A 17,475-nucleotide genomic window follows, 5' to 3' on the forward strand; every position below is an offset into this window, starting at 1 on the left:
ACACACAAGGAAGTATTTTATCAGCGGGAAGGGTTCGCGTCGATTCTTAGTGATTTTACAAAGTGCTTTATTTATACTTTATTTTTAAAAAAAAAGTTATTAAAAAGAAAATGGTTTAAAGCCGCCGGACGCGCCGCGATATAAAACAGTAACGAGTACGACTGCAGCTTAATGCTTCGTTGTTAACCGTTTCTACCCCAACCCACTAGATTAATCTCTACTGACCCTTCGTGGCCAAAAAAAATCTCAAGCACATTCATTAAAGTGTTCTCGGTAAAACGAAATGAGATACCCCATATCATTGCAGGATGCAGTTGGTTCCCCCTCCCCTGGAAGCTAAAGTACAACCCCCCCCCCTGAACTGGAGCTCTACGATGGGAGGGTAGCCATTTTGATTTAACCCTATCTGTGCCGCCTAAATATCAAAGACACTATAGATAATGTACATATGGACGAGCCGGTGCAATTGTTCACGAGACAGCCAGCGGTGGAGGATTGCGAGATGGGCGATGATATGGGGGGGGGGGGGGTGTTTCAAGCCGATATCCACACGGTTGTTAATGAAGAGTTAATAGGGAGGAGTTCGGGGAGGACAGTGTGGCCCCGAAGGCTGCTTGGGGGTGGGGGTTATTAACACGAACAGCCGCCTTCAGTGACGGGTGCTTCTTGAGGCTTTTCCAGTTTAATGTCAATCACTGGGAAAGAGTTAAGGAAAAGGGATAAAAATAAAAATTTAACATAAGAAAAGCACAACGATCAATACCCCAACAGGGGGTTTTAAAGGCCCTGACAGTCAGACTTCTGGCCCTAATCCATATTGATGAATACACTAATAATATCGCGCGTGCGTCTGCTCCCCCCCCCCCATTATCTACCCTTCCTCTCCACCCCCGTACTTACCTTTCAGCAGTCCTGCGGCGAGTCTCTCTGCTCGGTCTCGGTGCCGGCTTGTAATGCTGAGCGCCGGAAATGACGTCATCTTCCGGCGCTCAACATTACAAGCCGGCACCGAGACTGAGCTCGAAGGCTCACAGAGGAGAGGGGCGCCTCGCTCTCCCTCTCTCTTCTCGGCTTTAAAAATAAATAAAAAATAAATAAAAAGGGGGGCTTGGGGCGGTTGCCCCACTCGGCTCCATTGTCGGGCCGGCCCTGGGTATTCTGCAGAACCCTCCTGCCCCACCACCCAGCTACACGCCGTGCAGAAGATGTGCATGCGCAGCCTTTGCTTGAATAAGTTGAATAAACCCCTTTGTGTAACTGATGCAATAACCAACGTGCACCTTTTACTACAACTCCCAGAATGCCCTGCTATTCCAACGAGCTATACAGCCCTCCAAGCCGGCTGATCATTGGGGGGTAGAAGCTGATGTGAATGCGCAGGGAATGACGAAACCCCCCAGAAAGGATACTGTCTTCTCTGCTCTTGTCCTGTGAGCTCTCCATCCCGGGCAAGGCGGCCGCCACACGTCGGAAGAGCTGGAAGAGACAAAAACAGGCAATTAAAATACATTTTCTTGGCAGAGCTTAGAGCGGATCACAGAGAGAGGTCCTCCAGAGATTAAGACCCAGGAATTCTACTGTAAACTGCAAAACAAAAAAAGGAGCTTATTCACTAAGGGGCACATTTGCATGGTTCCAAATCACTGAATTAACTTTACGTTATGAAGAACCGTTGAAATCCAGGTACATTTCCCTTGCAGGGAGGGCTGAGCCAGCCCCGCATTATAACGTATAGGTCAACCCGTGAGCCAGCCCCGCATTATAACGTATAGGTCAACCCCGTGAGCCAGCCCCGCATTATAACGTATAGGTCAACCCCGTGAGCCAGCCCCGCATTATAACGTATAGGTCAACCCCGTGAGCCAGCCCCGCATTATAACGTATAGGTCAACCCCGTGAGCCAGCCCCGCATTATAACGTATAGGTCAACCCCGTGAGCCAGCCCCGCATTATAATGTATAGTTCAACCCATGTGCCAGCCCCGCATTATATATAGGCCAACCCGTTAGCCAGGCCCACATTATAAAGTATAGGTCAAAAAGGTAATGTGATCACATGATCAAATACGCCCAAATACCATCAAATAACGGGCAGCGCGGGTTTTTAGATTCTGGGACTGTGTTAGAGAAATAATATTACAACTCGGAGTTAATGAAGCGTCAGTATGTTTCAGGAGGGTATCAGAGGCTGGAAGGAAAGCCTTGAGGTCTTTAGAGATCATAAACTGAAAACAAATTTGGGAATTCTTCTACCAGAAATGTCATAATTATATCATTCATTAAGAGAGAGAGAGTTTAACTTCATAATGTGTCTCGCCGGCATTGGCCCCCCCAAGTCCTCTAAATGGAGACTCAAAGCAAAGTTTGCCCTAAGTGGTCCCTTAAAAGGATCGATCACCTTCACGGCTTTTAGCATAAATACTTCAAGTAAAACCAGCCTGCAGTTTAACCGTTCGTTTCCCGGGCAGTTATTGAATTAGCAGAGTTTTGCGCTTCTTCTGGATCGGCAGTGAGTTGGAACTCGATGGATTTGGGTCTTTTTTGCTGCTTTAATTACTTTACCTGTTTTACGTTGTAGCCGGCTTTCGCGCTGGTCTCGATAAACATTACATTCAGTTCCTTCGCCTTCCTTTCACCTTCCTCGATAGACACTTGCCTACGGAGAGAACACCAAGGCGAACACTTAGCCTCAGATCCTTTCACGTTTAGAGGACTTATTCGTCCTGGGAACATCACGATGTTCTCTCTAGTTACCCCAGAAGGTCAGAAGGGATTAGTTATACGGCGGGAGAGTATATAATATATAATACGAGGAATATACAGGATATAACGGGTTATAAGGACGGGATTAGTTATACGGCCGGAGAGTATATAATATATAATATGAGGAATATACAGGATATAACGGGTTATAAGGACGGGATTAGTTATACGGCCGGAGAATATATAATATATAATATGAGGAATATACAGGGATATAACGGGTTATAAGGAAGGGATTAGTTATAGTTTATTGATCCTGTTAATCATCTGTTGGCATAGGCTTAGGAAGCCATTTCCCATGATAAAAATCAGCAAGCCCCCTTTGTCCAGATCACCAAGATTTCAGGAAAACAACCAAATTGCCAGCAAGTCTTACCTTTTGTCTGCAAGATCTGTTTTATTTCCAACTAGCATAATTATGACGTCGCTCCCTCTCTCCGTTCTGACATCATCGATCCATTTTGTGGTTTGTTGGAACGAGTTTACATCTGAATAGCAGAGAATAAACAGTCAACGTGCGTCTTCCCAAAGAATCCGGAATAATCTGCTGTTCCGCCCCCAATGCCCGGAGCGTCGGGGCCCCAGACACTCGGTGCGGTGTATGCTGGAGCCGGGGCTCTGGCTCTCCGACAACGGACTCTCTTTTATCATTTTATGAAACATTTTTTTAATGTATAAATCTGGTTTGTGGAATTTACAGATATGCTTCGTTGGGACCGAGTCACGGCGTGCAAGGTTATTCATTTTTACAGGAACTGGGAGGTCTTGATGAAAAATTGGAAGTCCACAAAAGTTTAAAAAGAACAAATACAAAAGCTCAGAGTGTGGTGGTTGTCTGAGAGGGTGGTAGTTAAGTGGAACAGCTCCCCAGCAGAAGTGGTAGAGGGTAATAAACATGCATGGGATAGACACACGGCTCCTGAATCTAAGACGAGACCAACGACTGATTAAGCTCTGAGTCTTTACAGCAGGAGAAACGGGCGACTAGACGGGGGCCGAATGGGGCCGATCTGCCGGCAGGTTCTATGTTTCCATTTGACGGGGTAATTCAACGGTTTACAGCTACGCAACTTTATTATAACTCTTTGGGTGCCAGATAGGCTCTTAACACACCTTCTGATCCTTGTTGTGTCCCAAAAGAATCTAAACCTATTTATAATGTGTGTGTTTATTAACCCCGTAAGGCTTTTGTCATTGAAGGGTTAAAACTCAGAACAACTCAGAAGGTCTGTCTGCATTTTTTTCCCAGGAGCTTCGCTGCTACCCTGCAGGATTTTAAAGGGGTTTTTAGTTAAAGGGCGACCCTCCGCTTGCGCAGCTCCAGGGTGCATCATGTAACATACACTGCATGCAGAACAAGGATGCAAGCAACACGCAACACGTATGACACAAAGCTGGCACAAGACAAGCGTGCGGCATGCACATACACTCATACACGCACATATATACTGTACAGTGCTTCCCACTTATAACGGATCATGGCTACAGGCGGGCGGCTGGTAGCGACGGACGCTTCTAACACACACCCTTATTCCGTATGGTGACAATCGGGACCCCAAACCAAGACATAAGGGGCAGCGACATAACATGAATGACGGGACAGGCGTGTGATAACACAGCCGGAAGACGCACTACGGCTTCATCATTATTCTACGGGTGCCGTTGGCGTTTGGGATACCGCTGCAGGGTTTATGGCATTAAGCGGTCCGGCCGCATGTATGACGCAGGGGATGGCGTGTGCGTCCTACGACACTGCATGGGCGTACAGAGACCCGGACACAGCATTGGATGTCAGGCATGTCCCGAAACCACAGGAGCTCTGAACGCCAAAAACAAGCGCCGATATGTTATTTATTTATCGGGATATAAGTCATATTTTACGCCTCATATATATACTAAATATATATATATCTACTTAATATTTGGGGACATTAGTCTGTTAATAGGACACACAAGCATGCATCGCTGCAAACAATCCTACGCCTGGCGCTGCCGCGTTACTACGGCTCCCCTGTCACAGGAATTATAACCTATGCAGATTCCCGTCCGAGGGCAAAGAAGGGAAATCTCAAGGGCTTCGCGGGCATTAAATATCCCTACATGCAGGCCGAGTCCCGCCGGTGATTCCGTTATAAAAGGGGTCGCACTGTGGTTGTTTTTTCGGCTACCAGACCGTAGTAGAGGAAAATGAGAAGTAGTTCCTGTCCAGACTCACTTGTTATATCAAAAACAACAACTGCCACAGTGGAGTCGCGAATGTAGCTAGGGATCAGACTCCTGAAGCGCTCCTGACCTGCCGTGTCCCATAATTGCAACCGGATCTAACAAGGGGGCGCAGCGTCGGCACAGCAGAAGGGGAGGAAAGGGGAGAAAAAAAAAAATGAACAGACCGTCAGAAAGCTGGCACGTGTCGGGGGTACCTACTTGTGATATCGTACACGACTACGGCGGCTGCGGAATCGCGGATGTAACTGGGGATCAGGCTGCGGAAGCGTTCCTGACCAGCGGTGTCCCAGAGCTGCAGTCTGATCTGTAGGACGGGAGACAATGAAAGAGACCGAAACAAAAGCAGACGGCGGCCGCACCGAACGACTCTCCCCCCCCCCCCAGCATTATTTTTTTATTTCACCTTCCGCAGTCCATAACGAGCTGATCAATCCCGTGCGGGATCCGTGTATGCCGCCGGCTCAGACCCGGCCTGTCGGATTAATGCCCTCTCTCTACCCTCCGGGACTTAAACCGCTGCATGGACAAAAGTTAATGCCGATCGGCGCGCGCACGTGGTCGCCGGGGGGGGGGGGGGGGGGGGGCTTGCCTCGTAAGGAATATTCTATTTCTAATTCTATAGGGGAAGAAATGCACAGAGAAAAATGCATGGCGTTTCCGAGTTTGATCAGGATCAATATTCCCAAGAGCTCTCTTTTAGGTATTGGGGTATAGATCGAGCGAAGTCTATGCGGAAGCAGCCGTGGCGAGGACCCCTCGAGTCCTGGCGGGGGGCACGCAGACACCTCTCCGGTGCGTCACTTACAAAGATCGTCAAACTAGCACTTACTGTCCGATCTTCCAGATACATCGTTTTTGATAGGAAGTCGATACCAATTGTGGCCTAAAATATATAAAAAAAATAAAAAAATAATAACAGTTACTATGATTCTCGGAACAAATAGCATAAATCCAATTATTTGGTGCATTTTTCCCCCCTATATGTTTCGCCCTTCGTACTCCACTATATGTTTGAATGTAAAAACACTATATAAGAGAGGCTTTTGGGTGATTTTGTTTTGAATTGCTCCGTTTGTCACGGTTAACCCCTTAGATACCGAGCGAGAAATTTTTTTTTTTCTTCCAAAACGGCATCTCAAGGAATCTTCAGAAATCAGAGATTCGCGTGAATCGAATTTCCGGTTTGCTTTAAGCTCCAATATACATCTAGACAGCGCAACAACGACCAGAGAGAGGGGTATCCGTCCCCAAAATCAATGCAGACATTTTAACCCCGGGGGGGTAAACCCATCGGCCATTAAGTGATCAGAGCTTTTTTGCCATTTTAGCACATCCTTGTTCAATCACGATTCCCCTTTTTGATGTTTAGGGCACCCATAAAAATAAATACATTGTGATTTTTCAAGCACAGCCAGGACTCTCTCTTTATACCACTTTTTTTTCCTCAAAAAATTATTTTAGTATGAATATTATTAACCAATACCCCTGATTTATGCCCAGTCACATTCCCAGGAGTAGAATATCCCACATTCATAGGTTTTTAATGATGACATCACTGGAGTGGAGAGATTGCGTAATCGTTTTGAAGAGGGAGATGCACTGTTTATCACTATTTCTGCATAGACGTTTGGTTCCGGCGTAACCGGTGCTCGCTCCCTCTGACAGACGAGACCCCAGGCTGTTAGGTGCCATCAGGGAAATGTCCCTGCTGTGTAAAAGCCATGGGACGTACTATTACCTCCTTGGTCATCTAGGGCCTGTTTTATAGGATGTAATAATACAATCTATGGTTGCAAATAATATATTGTCTCAAATTCAACAAATACATCAAGTTTTAAAACACACCACGTCATAACCCTACCCTGAGGTTAAAGCTCGACTGACAGAGATGAAGCTTTTAAATGACCTTTTCAAACGGCTACTAGAAGCTGCACCGAAACCAAAATGTTTGTGGCCCATTTCTTTAAACCAACCGTTTTATATCTATATTAGGAAAATGCTGTATTATACAAGTCTCCAGGGAAAAGAAAAAATGTCGGTGCGATAAGCTAGTCTCAGGCTCAAATAATACAAAAGTGGTAGGCCTCGTATTACACGTTTGTATTATTTGAGCCTGAGACTAGCTTTAGCGCACCGACATTTTTTCTTTTCCCTGTTTGCACATATTTGAGGTTGTTGGCTCCTCATCAGTCTGGTTGCAGCTTGCTGTCCAGGGGTTAAATGGGAGGAGGTTTAATTGCACCTCCCCCAACACATTAATAAGGTTTTGGTAGCCGTATAAACTGCTTCGTGTGCCCACTATGTAGGAGGTGAGCGTAGGTTCTCACCCTATTGAGAGTGTGCCTTGACGTGGCGGGTGAGCTTAATTATGCTTTGGCCAATTCATATAACCAAAACCTCTCATTTATATTATGTTTATATATTTGTTGCCAACTTTATTAGGGTGAGAAGCGCAGACAGTATTTAGTTTTTTGTTATACAAGTCTCCAGAAGGAAAGAGAAACGATAATATATATCTATATATATATATTTTATAAATAATGGGTGCAAATGGGCCCACCGCTAACAGTCTTACCTGGTAGGTGTTGTCAAAGCTGTCGTACATGAACCTGGTAATTAAGGAGGTCTTCCCGACTAAAAGGATAAAAAAAGAAAAAAAAAAAAAAAAAAAAATTAGGAGGCTGCCGGTTAACGAGCTCACATACAGCACAACCGCATCCAGGCATCCCGCTACAAGACACCTAAACCAGGTAGGTAGGTATGTATACACACACACACATATATATATATTACACACACACATTATATATATATATATACACACACACACACATATATATACACACACACACACACACACAGAAACAGTATACATATTACAGAGCCGCAGAATATAACGGCGCATTATAATTCAATAAATATTATGCAGAACATCGGATCCTAGAAGAAGAAGAAAAAAAATTCTAGTAAAGTCTTGACCAGTTCATTACATACTTTTCCCAGTAGGAGTAATGTTATAATGTAAAGAAGTTTTACTTTACTGAGAGGGCGGTACAGCCTCCCAGCAGAGGTGGTAGCGAGATACGGCTCCTGAATCTAAGATGAGACCGACGACTGATTAAGGTTTGAGTCTTTACAGCGGGGGAAATGGGCAGACTAGACGGGGGCCGGATGGAGCCGATCTGCTGGCAGGTTCTAGGTTTCTATGTGTTAACCAGTGTTTGGCCGATGCTAAGATGATTGCCGGTGCTTTGCTCTCCACCAGGGGGCAGTATAGTTTGCTGTTTAAGGTGCAGAGCAGCAGTTTAGCGTTCATAGGAAACAGACCGAGACATTCTTTCGCTAGCCGGATTAACGCAATCAGACTTAACCATCCCCATTACGGCAGATATCAAACAGGTCTGTGTAAACAGGACTCGGCGGTCTCTTTGTCCCGTGATTGGCAGTAAGGACTCTTGCCAGAGGAAGGTACACAAGCCGTCGGACAATGGGTTGAAATGTAAATTTACTCTGCCACGTGTCGTCTGCGCGTCTAATGTGACTGCCGGCTGTCATTCCTGCTCATGTACAAAGGAGATATATATATTATATATATATATATATATATATATATATTATAACTCAGCAGACTCCACTGACAGCACTTATCAGTAAGCGTATCATTTTTTTGTAATGTATATATTTTTTTATAGGGCTCCATAGGGTACAGTGAACGTATAGAAAAGGGCCGATCACATTAAGACGTCCTGGTAGAGACCTGGTGTTTTTTTATGCGATTAAATGTCAAGTTTCCACGACGACCGATTTTAAAGCCATTTGGGCGACACATTTGATGAGCCACTACATAGACTCTGCGTGGCGGGCCATGAAAGGGTTAATATTTAAAGAGTCTCTGGGTCAGATATGAGAACGAGGCTCCTGAGCTCTTCTCCCAGCCGCCTTTACTGGAAGCGGAACGCGCGAGCCGCACAGCACGGGGCCCAGAAGCCAGAGGAGCGCCACTGAGCACGTGCAGGAAGTGTACCTACGAATGCTTCCTGCTTTCAGCAGAGGCAGCCGGGGGGGAGGAGCTAAACGAGAGCCGATTCATCTTCAAACTCTGGTAACGATGCAACGTCCGCGCCGATTTGCATATGTAATAAGAAAACTTGCTGGTGTTAACCTTTTAATTGCCAAGGGAGACAAAAGGAGGCGCTGCCAAACAGTCACGTGAGAGAAGCTTCTGTGATTAACCCTTCAGTGGAAAGAATAAAAGATCTGCTGATCATACCAGACATCGCAATTATTACTAAGCCTGATTGGAACAGCCCCTTTAACTGAAAACGCAAACCGGGGAGTCCAGACTTTCTAAAACAAAACCGACCCCTCCCCCCCCTTACCCTCTCAGGCAGTCCTGTTATGAAAGGTACACTGCCAGCTGTCCATTAACTACAATACCCATCATCCTCCTGTAGAATCAGAGCTTTCTGTGGGTCATTACAGACTGAAACTCATCCTGTTCTCCTCATTCACAAAGCCACATAAGGCTCTTATTATCATTTTCTGCATTTCTATCATTTGCGGATAGTGCCGGCATCGGTGGAGCGAGGGGGTCGCCCGTTTCTCCTGCTGTAAAGACTCAAACCTTAATCAGTCTCGTCTTAGATTCAGGAGCCGTATGTCTATCCCATGCATGTTTAATACCCTCACTGTATTACCCTCTACCACCTCTGCTGGGAGGCTGTTCCCCTCTCCTCTCAGTAAAGTAAAACTTCCCTCAACTCCAAAATCTGGAACGGTAACGATTATGGAGTACACCCTGTCGGCCATGCGCAGCCGCGAAGCATTACACACGGACAGGGAATATTTGCACGGCTCGCACAGGGAAGCGGCCGGGGGCCGACGAGGCTGCTATTCCTGTCGAGTTGGGGAAGGCGGCGAGTCTCATGTCTCGGGAGAGACAGTCCGCGGCTTTCTAGGATTTCAGAGACGGAATAAATGAGATCAGAGAGCAGCTACATAAATAAGCGCCGCTATCGCCCTGCGGGTGAGGAAGCCTCCGGCGCCTGAGGCCTCAAAACGCTCAACGAAGCCGAGCGAGGCCGCCGGAAGCCCTAGAGAAAGTTTCTGTTATTCAGGATTTATCAGTGTAAGAAATGGACTGCGGGGGGATTTAAAGGGGAATCGCTGGGCACCTGCGCATGCGCAAACAGGGAGCCGCTAATCCAGATCCCCTGCGCCATCGGCATAACACGCCAGATCACGAACACTCATAGGAACACTACACGGGACCTCAATACCTACATGTAACAAACACACACAACCTGCCGGCAGGTCGGCCCCCGTCTAGTCGCCCGTTTCTCCTGCTGTAAAGACTCAAACCTTAATCAGTCGTTGGCCTCGTCTTTAGTCTCTGCCACTTCTGCTGGGAGGCTGTTCCACCTATCTACCCCCTGTCAGTAAAGTAAAATTTCCTTATTTTTCATCCGAGCCTCTGACTCTCTGTTCTATCATTTCTCTTTGAAATATATGAGTCTTGTAATCAACCTCTACTACTTCTGCTGGGGGGCTGTGCCATTTACCTACCACCCTCTAAGTAGCAGAATATCAGCCAACGGTACTGAGATCTGGGCTTCAGTCTCAGCAAATCAACTGCTTCTTGGACTGATTTATGGCAACATTACTTATATATAATATTATTATTATTATTATTATTATAATATTATATATGGATGCGACCCCTTTGGCAAATACCTTTCCCTTTAAATTTGAGGAGCAGCACCCCCTTTATAAAGCAGGGCTCCAGACCCATCTACTTTTTGGCAGTAAAGTAACAGGTTAAATATTGGGACCCCCAATTACTATTCAAGGTCGCGACTACAAGCATCAGGACCCCGCTCCCCGCTGCGTTTCGCCGGCGAACGCACCCATCTATAATTCATTAGGAAGAGTCTCGGACGCCGCGCTCCGGCCTTTTCACAATTCATTAAACCTGTTTGCTTACACCTTAAACAAGCAATCGAGCCGAAGCCCACCGGGACGCGAGCAGATTCCGTGCGGCCGGACAGACCCCGGAACCACGCGGCCCCCAGCGGAACGGCACAGAACCCTCACAATAAATACCCAAATAGAACGCGGTTCCGGTTCGCGGGATGACGGGAACGGGCTTCACACGACAACGAGACCTCTATACGTTACACATTAGGCTGTCCCTTTAATGCTAAAACATTTAATCCTAAACATTTAATAAATTAATGTCCCATTACAACGAGAAGCATTAAAAAAAAAAAAAAACCTCCTCCATGACAGGCCAGCCGCGACCCCTGCGACCCCGGTAGTTCCGCCACTGCCCCGACTCCTTATCATACTGCCTGTGGGGAACAATAGAACGGCTCGGTCTTAATCACCCAGCCAGACTCTGACTAATGAAAGTCTATGGAGGAACGGACTTCATTAGCATCGCCATAAAGCGTCAGCTCAGTGTGGTGTTTGAGCCGGGAAAGCCACCCAAAATATCACATGACCGACAGCAACGGCGGCTCCAGGTCTGCAGCTCTTCATGAGATTTTATTGATCCGCCAATAAATCCCGTTTTACGAACGCTTTTTTGTTTAAAGTTTATCGGGATTCGCGACAGCGGCTCGGGGGTCTCTCGGGCCAGCCAGCAGGCCTCACCCACGGACCGCCATGAGAGCGAGCGACTGCTCGGCAGTGATGGATACCCGACGAGAGGAACCGTTTGCCACAAACAGATAAGACGGCACTCTAATTAACCCTCTCCTGCCAGAAAGCACCATCTAACCCAGCCCCACGGCGGGAACGAGATGGGAAGACGTGGAATATTTTTCAGCTCCCCCTCTACCATAGAAACAGAACCCGCCGGCAGATTGGCCCCCATCCGGCCCCCTGTCTAGTCGCCCGTTCCTCCTGCCGTAAAGACTCAAACTTCGTCATAGATTGAGGAGCCGTACGTCTATCCCATGTATGACTGAAAGAGGAGTGAATCAGCAGGACTGGTTCCCCAAAATAGAGATAATTGGGGTGTATAAAAAAGGTTAGATAAGGATAAATGCTCTACATAAGAATTTGACAGAACATTTGCCCCGGCGGAGGACATAACCCGCCAGTCACCGAAGGACGGCCTCAGAGCGGCACAGCAGCTGCATTCAGGGCGATGTAACGCGATCTCCGGCCGGACGACCTGGAATCTGAATAATCCATAACTATGAAAGACGGCTTTCAAGTCCCGCTGCGAGGCCAGCTGGCACCTACTACAGAGCCACAACATCTCTCTGCTACGTTAAACGCGTTCACTTATTAAGGCAAGTCCTGGTGTCTGGCTGGGTGGTTGAGACCCAGCCATTCTATTGTTGCAGCATGATAAGGAGTCGGGGGATGTTTAGAAGAAGCTGATCGCTTCCTAAATGTTTTTTTGGGGGGAGGGGGCTTTCCTCCCATGATCCACGGCCAGCCTCGCTTGCGAGCAAATGCTGAGATCACGTCGATTGCAGGTATTTTGAAGAAACCCGTACATGTACAGGCTTTGTGGTGAAGGGGTTAAGGGGGCGTACGACGGAGGGTGGGAGATACGACCAAAACGTTAATATATGAGAATAAAAACCAAATAAATAAATAAAGTGCTCCTAGATCCAAACCAAATCAGTCGTCCCCGGCTAATATCCCGGCAGTCCTTAACTCCTCGAGACTCGCTCTTCTGTTCTGTGGCCAACAGGTGCTTGAAATCAGGCTGGGGCGGGGGGGGGGGGGCAGTCGGGAACGGGGGCGACTCTCAGGAATCCGGGTGATTTCGATAAGCTGCACAGCATCGCTTTACTGCTGCCGCAAAACGAGAACGCAAGCGGACAAAAAGTGCCACGGTGGTCACCAGATCATCTCCTTTTGTTTGGGGGTCGCACTCGCTGAGGCGTGACCGAGTCGGACCTCGGGCTCCACTCCCTGCGACTACTTAATACTCGTATTTTTATAGATTTTAACCCCGTGTCCTCCTACACAGGAACAGGCATTCTCACTGAAAGCATGTAATACCGCCTACGGGACCTTTATAATAAAAATAGTAATAAGGAAGAAACATATTAGAGTGTAAGCTCACGTGCCGAGCCCTCAAAAGCCAATCACTCTTACTAGATCGCAAGCTCTTGGGCACAGTCCTCAGCTCCTGTCAGATCTCTAGGTGTAAGTGTTTCTTTTTGATAATTGAACGCATTCAGTGCCAGGAGAGATCTTCTCCCAGAGGCTTCTGTTGAGACCCCCGGGGACCCCATCTGTTGAAGGGAACGGCAGGCAAAGAAAGTGATGGGTTAAGCGACGCGTTTACGGTATTCTAAGCCCCCCCCCATCCTCCGTCCCGCTCTGTGTATGATGGGGGGGGGGGAATTCTGGCCAAGGAGCCGCTCCATCAGTTCCCAGGAAGTGGGCCAGCTTGGGGGCCCAAACACGGCGGTACAGGAGATCCCGGGACGCGTCTCTCGAGATGTAAATCCGCTGCCTGGCAGGAAAAATCACAGTGAGGAAACCTCAGCGACGCGGTAACTAACCCGCCAGATCCACGCCGGGAGATCCTCGTTAACAGCGCATCCCGCTAGAGAGCTGCGTCCGTGCATCACAGAGCTTTAAATAATGCATTCAACAGATGATTAAACGCCCGGTGGGGGGGGTCAGAACATCTCAACGCGTCTGCCTGGGGAGATCCGCTGCGTGTGGGGAATGTCACGTATGTATTCTGAATCCATACATACATACATGTCACAATCACATCGCAACAAGAGAGCGCTCGTTACTGAACAATCGCGATAAACAAATATAGGCTAAACACATCATCACCAGTCAGTTCAATATCGCATAACAGCACCTGCTTTTATAAAGGTGTAAATATATACACAGAATCTGCCCATAGATCAGCCCCCGGCGGCCCCCGTTTCTCCCGTCTAAAGACTCAAACCCTAATCAGTCGTTGGTTTCGTCTTAGATTCGTCTATCCCATGCATGTTTAATACCCTCACTGTATTACCCTCTACCACTTCTACCGGTATGCTGTTCCAATTATCCACCACCTCTCAGTAAGGTAAATGTATATAATGGCGTTACGTATTGCATTGCTTTAGTCGAGGGATGTAACCGATGGGTGGAAAGGAACATTAAATCAAAGAGATGGATAGGTAGATGGATTAAACCATTCAGATGGGGGTGCTGGAACAGGTAAAGCGTCTCTATAGACACCAGCGTAATGACACGGCTGCACGTGCCTGTGGGGGCAATCTGTCACCGGGCCCTGGATGTACGACAGAGACAGGTTTAGCAGCCTCTCTAGATATGCGAGTCTGTGTGACGGCGCTGTCGCCTGCGCACTCCCCGGCGCTCTCGTCTGCTTCCCTGTGTCTCTCTGCATCCTTTCCCATCAGCTGTCTCTCGCTCTGCCAGCTCTGAGTGTTTGTCTCGGCTTGCGTTCCTTTACATGACTGTCTCTGCAGGTCTCGGTGTCTGTCTGTCTGTCTCTTTGCGCCTGCCTGTGCCAGCCTGTCTCCCCCTGTCAGTCTGTCTGTGCAGCGTTTGTATCTCTGTCTCCTCACGTCGCTCCCGTTCTGTCCGTGTCTCGGTGTCTGTCTCTTCGTCTTCTCACGAAGCTCTCATTCCGCCAGCATCTATTCCGAAAGTCCACATCTCCCTAACCCTTTGTATCTGGCTGTCTCTACCCTCCAGTCAGCCCTCTCAAGTCGCTCCCAGTCTGTCTGTCTGTCTGTCTGTCTCTGCGACAGTCTCTCTCAGGCAGCCTCACTCATGTGTCTCCCTTTTTGCCTGCGTGTCGTCTGTCTGTCTGTCTGTCTGTCTGTCTGTCACCGTGTCTCTATCTATCTCTCTCTCTCTCTCTCTGGCAGCCTGTCTCATGTTGCTCTAATTTTACCCGCCCGTCTCTGTGCCGCTCTCACCGCTCTGTTCTCCCAGGAAGACCAGCTTGAATTTCCTCAGAGGGTTCCCGAAGTCTCCTCCCGCGGACATGGCGCCGGGCACCGTGGGCTGGAATCCGGAGGAGGCTAAGCGAGGCTGACTTCACGTCTCTTGGGCCTGTCCGACGGGCCGTGCTCTTGGGGGTTGTTGCGGGGGAGGGTCAGCCTGGGAACCGGGGAGCGGCCGCCGGGATCGCGCTACTGGAAAGAAGCTGCTTCCCGTGACCTCTCACACGCACCTGATGCGGAAACCCCGCCCCTCGCTGCATATTTCGCCGCACACAGACCGAGCCCTTAACTGACAAACTTTGTCTCCATGCCAACTGAAGGAGGCAGCCAATCAACGTTCTCGAATTCCAGCCAATCCATGGAAAGTGGGTGGAGACAATATAGCAAGCCCTGGAGTCCATTAAGAGTGTGGCTGATCCAGGGGAATGTGAAAGCTGCTTGAAGATTACGTCACGCACGTCACACAAATGACGTGATGTGAACAAAAAATCAGTTTACCTCACATGGCCAGCCCATTAGTCCCATAAAGTTGTTTAATTAAAATCAAAATGTGATCTCCCACAATATGGAATTTTGTTAATACACTAACTCTTGAGCAAATTTGGCACAAAAAAGGTTGCCATTGTTGGCTCACCAGAGCGTAATAGATTGCAAGTTTTAGAGACGGATGAGATCTCTTTTTTGGAAGGAGACACCTCGACGGTCTGGAAACCTTGCAATCTACTACACTCCGGTTAGCCAGGTATTGTCAATCTTAACCAAATTACCCCCCTTCCCTACGCGGCGGCTTACGCGGTTCAGTTCCATGTCTACACTAACGCTTGGCTGAATAACTTGTTTAAATCTTCTCTCCGCACATTAATTTCTGCATCAAACCCCATGATTTGGCAGCTTCCTTATTGTAAAGTGGCAATTTACATCACCGAGGGTAGCCCGACTTACATAGGCCAGCTTTAGTGTCTTTGCACATCCACACTTGCCCCTCTTAAACAGCCAACATCCGTGCCAAAGGAAGAGGTTCTGGAAGATGACAAAAGCAGTATTTACCACATGCAAAGCAAGAGGCGGGTGTGCTCTAGAGATCCTACCGACCCAGGGGCGCTCTAGAGATCCCACCGACTCGGGGGCGCTCTAGAGATCCCACCGATCCGGGGGCGCTCTAGAGATCCCACCGACTCGGGGGCGCTCTAGAGATCCTAGCGACCCGGGGGCGCTCTAGAGATCCTGCCGACCCGGGCGCGCTCTAGAGATCCTGCCGACCCGGGCGCGCTCTAGAGATCCTACCGATCCGGGGGCGCTCTAGAGATCCCACCGACTCGGGGGCGCTCTAGAGATCCTACCGATCCGGGTGCGCTCTAGAGATCCCACCGACTCGGGGGCGCTCTAGAGATCCTAGCGACCCGGGGGCGCTCTAGAGATCCTGCCGACCCGGGCGCGCTCTAGAGATCCTGCCGACCCGGGTGCGCTCTAGAGATCCTGCCGACCCGGGTGCGCTCTAGAGATCCTACCGATCCGGGTGCGCTCTAGAGATCCTACCGACCCGAGGGCGCCCTAGAGATCCAACCGACCCGGGGGCGCTCTAGAGATCCAACCGACCCTGCTACGTTGTAGGAAGTTCTGGGAACTCTCAGGTTTTTGCCCCAAACTCAGGGTGAAGGGGCAGATTCTCCGGGTCACACAGTCTGAAGACTTCTTCCTATTCTCCCTTCTGTGTTCATATATAGGCCTCCCAGCTGGTGCTTTTGCCCCCAGTATGTTTTGGTTGATTTCCCTGCTTGAATACAGGTGACTCAATTAAGTGTATTTTTAATGAGTGCTGGTATTGGAACCATTTGGTTAGGCGAGTCACTACATAGAATCTTCACGATAGGCTATTAAAGGGTTAATAGTCCAAGAGTCTTAAGGTCAGTCACTTAGAAAATTCCCGCGTATAATCACGCTTCATTACAATTATACATTAATGTTATATAGTGTGCATGACATCACAGCATAATTAAAATGTAGCATGATGTCATAGCAAATTATATATATGCATTAAAATCAACACTGCAGAGTAATGACATGTTGCTATAGTAACGCTATCATTGAGCTATTATACATTACTATGATGAATAAGTCTTTTATTACTAAAGTTTCCTTTTTTTTCTTAAGCCTACGTAATTTTTTTCTGTAGGTAATGCTGGTTATATGGAACATCTCACTCCATACGTTCAAAACATCCAAATATGTCATTTATTGTGTATATTATTTAATGCTGTAAAACGTGCCACACTTAACATGGCCGCCGAAACGCCCCATGTCTGGCCTAGACCGTATAAAGCCAGAGCAATGAGGCGTGCCATTGGTTGAAAAAGCCTATCCTGCTGGTGCGGTCGCCCAATAAATGAATAGACAATAGGCGCGGCTTTCTGCGCTGGAGGGTGGTGTCGGGGCGGTGGCTTGGCTGCAGCAAGTATAGGGGACGCCACGTTACTCGCTGCAACTTCCGGGTGACGTAATCGGAGATCTTTGCTCCCTGAAGTGCCATCATCATCATC

General features: G+C 48.1%; 1 protein-coding gene across 3 annotated transcripts; it reads right to left on the bottom strand.

Annotated features, from left to right (window-relative positions):
* Positions 1–630: 630 nt before the first annotated feature.
* LOC149281182 (ras-related protein Rab-6A-like) lies at positions 631–14,990 on the bottom strand. 3 transcript variants are annotated; one of them, XM_089499519.1, is made up of 8 exons: positions 14,912–14,990; positions 7,564–7,622; positions 5,818–5,871; positions 4,978–5,083; positions 3,139–3,250; positions 2,562–2,655; positions 1,410–1,476; positions 631–695 (listed from the first exon to the last, which is right to left on the bottom strand). In XM_089499519.1, exons 1-8 carry the CDS (start codon positions 14,979–14,981, stop codon positions 631–633), a joined length of 627 nt encoding a protein of 208 aa, XP_089355645.1. In that variant the 5' UTR covers positions 14,982–14,990. The 3 variants fall into 3 exon arrangements, with proteins under 3 accessions (XP_089355645.1, XP_089355643.1, XP_089355644.1); XM_089499517.1 differs by lacking the exon at positions 4,978–5,083 and adding an exon at positions 5,187–5,292 and having other exon boundaries at positions 14,912–14,981; XM_089499518.1 differs by lacking the exons at positions 2,562–2,655; positions 3,139–3,250; positions 4,978–5,083 and having other exon boundaries at positions 14,912–14,981.
* Positions 14,991–17,475: the final 2,485 nt, after the last annotated feature.

The sequence above is a fragment of the Sceloporus occidentalis genome, unplaced genomic scaffold, assembly GCF_023333645.1.
Source record: "Sceloporus occidentalis isolate IW3139 unplaced genomic scaffold, rSceOcc1.0.p SCAF_137, whole genome shotgun sequence".
In the NCBI taxonomy this organism is placed as follows: Eukaryota; Metazoa; Chordata; class Lepidosauria; order Squamata; family Phrynosomatidae; genus Sceloporus; species Sceloporus occidentalis.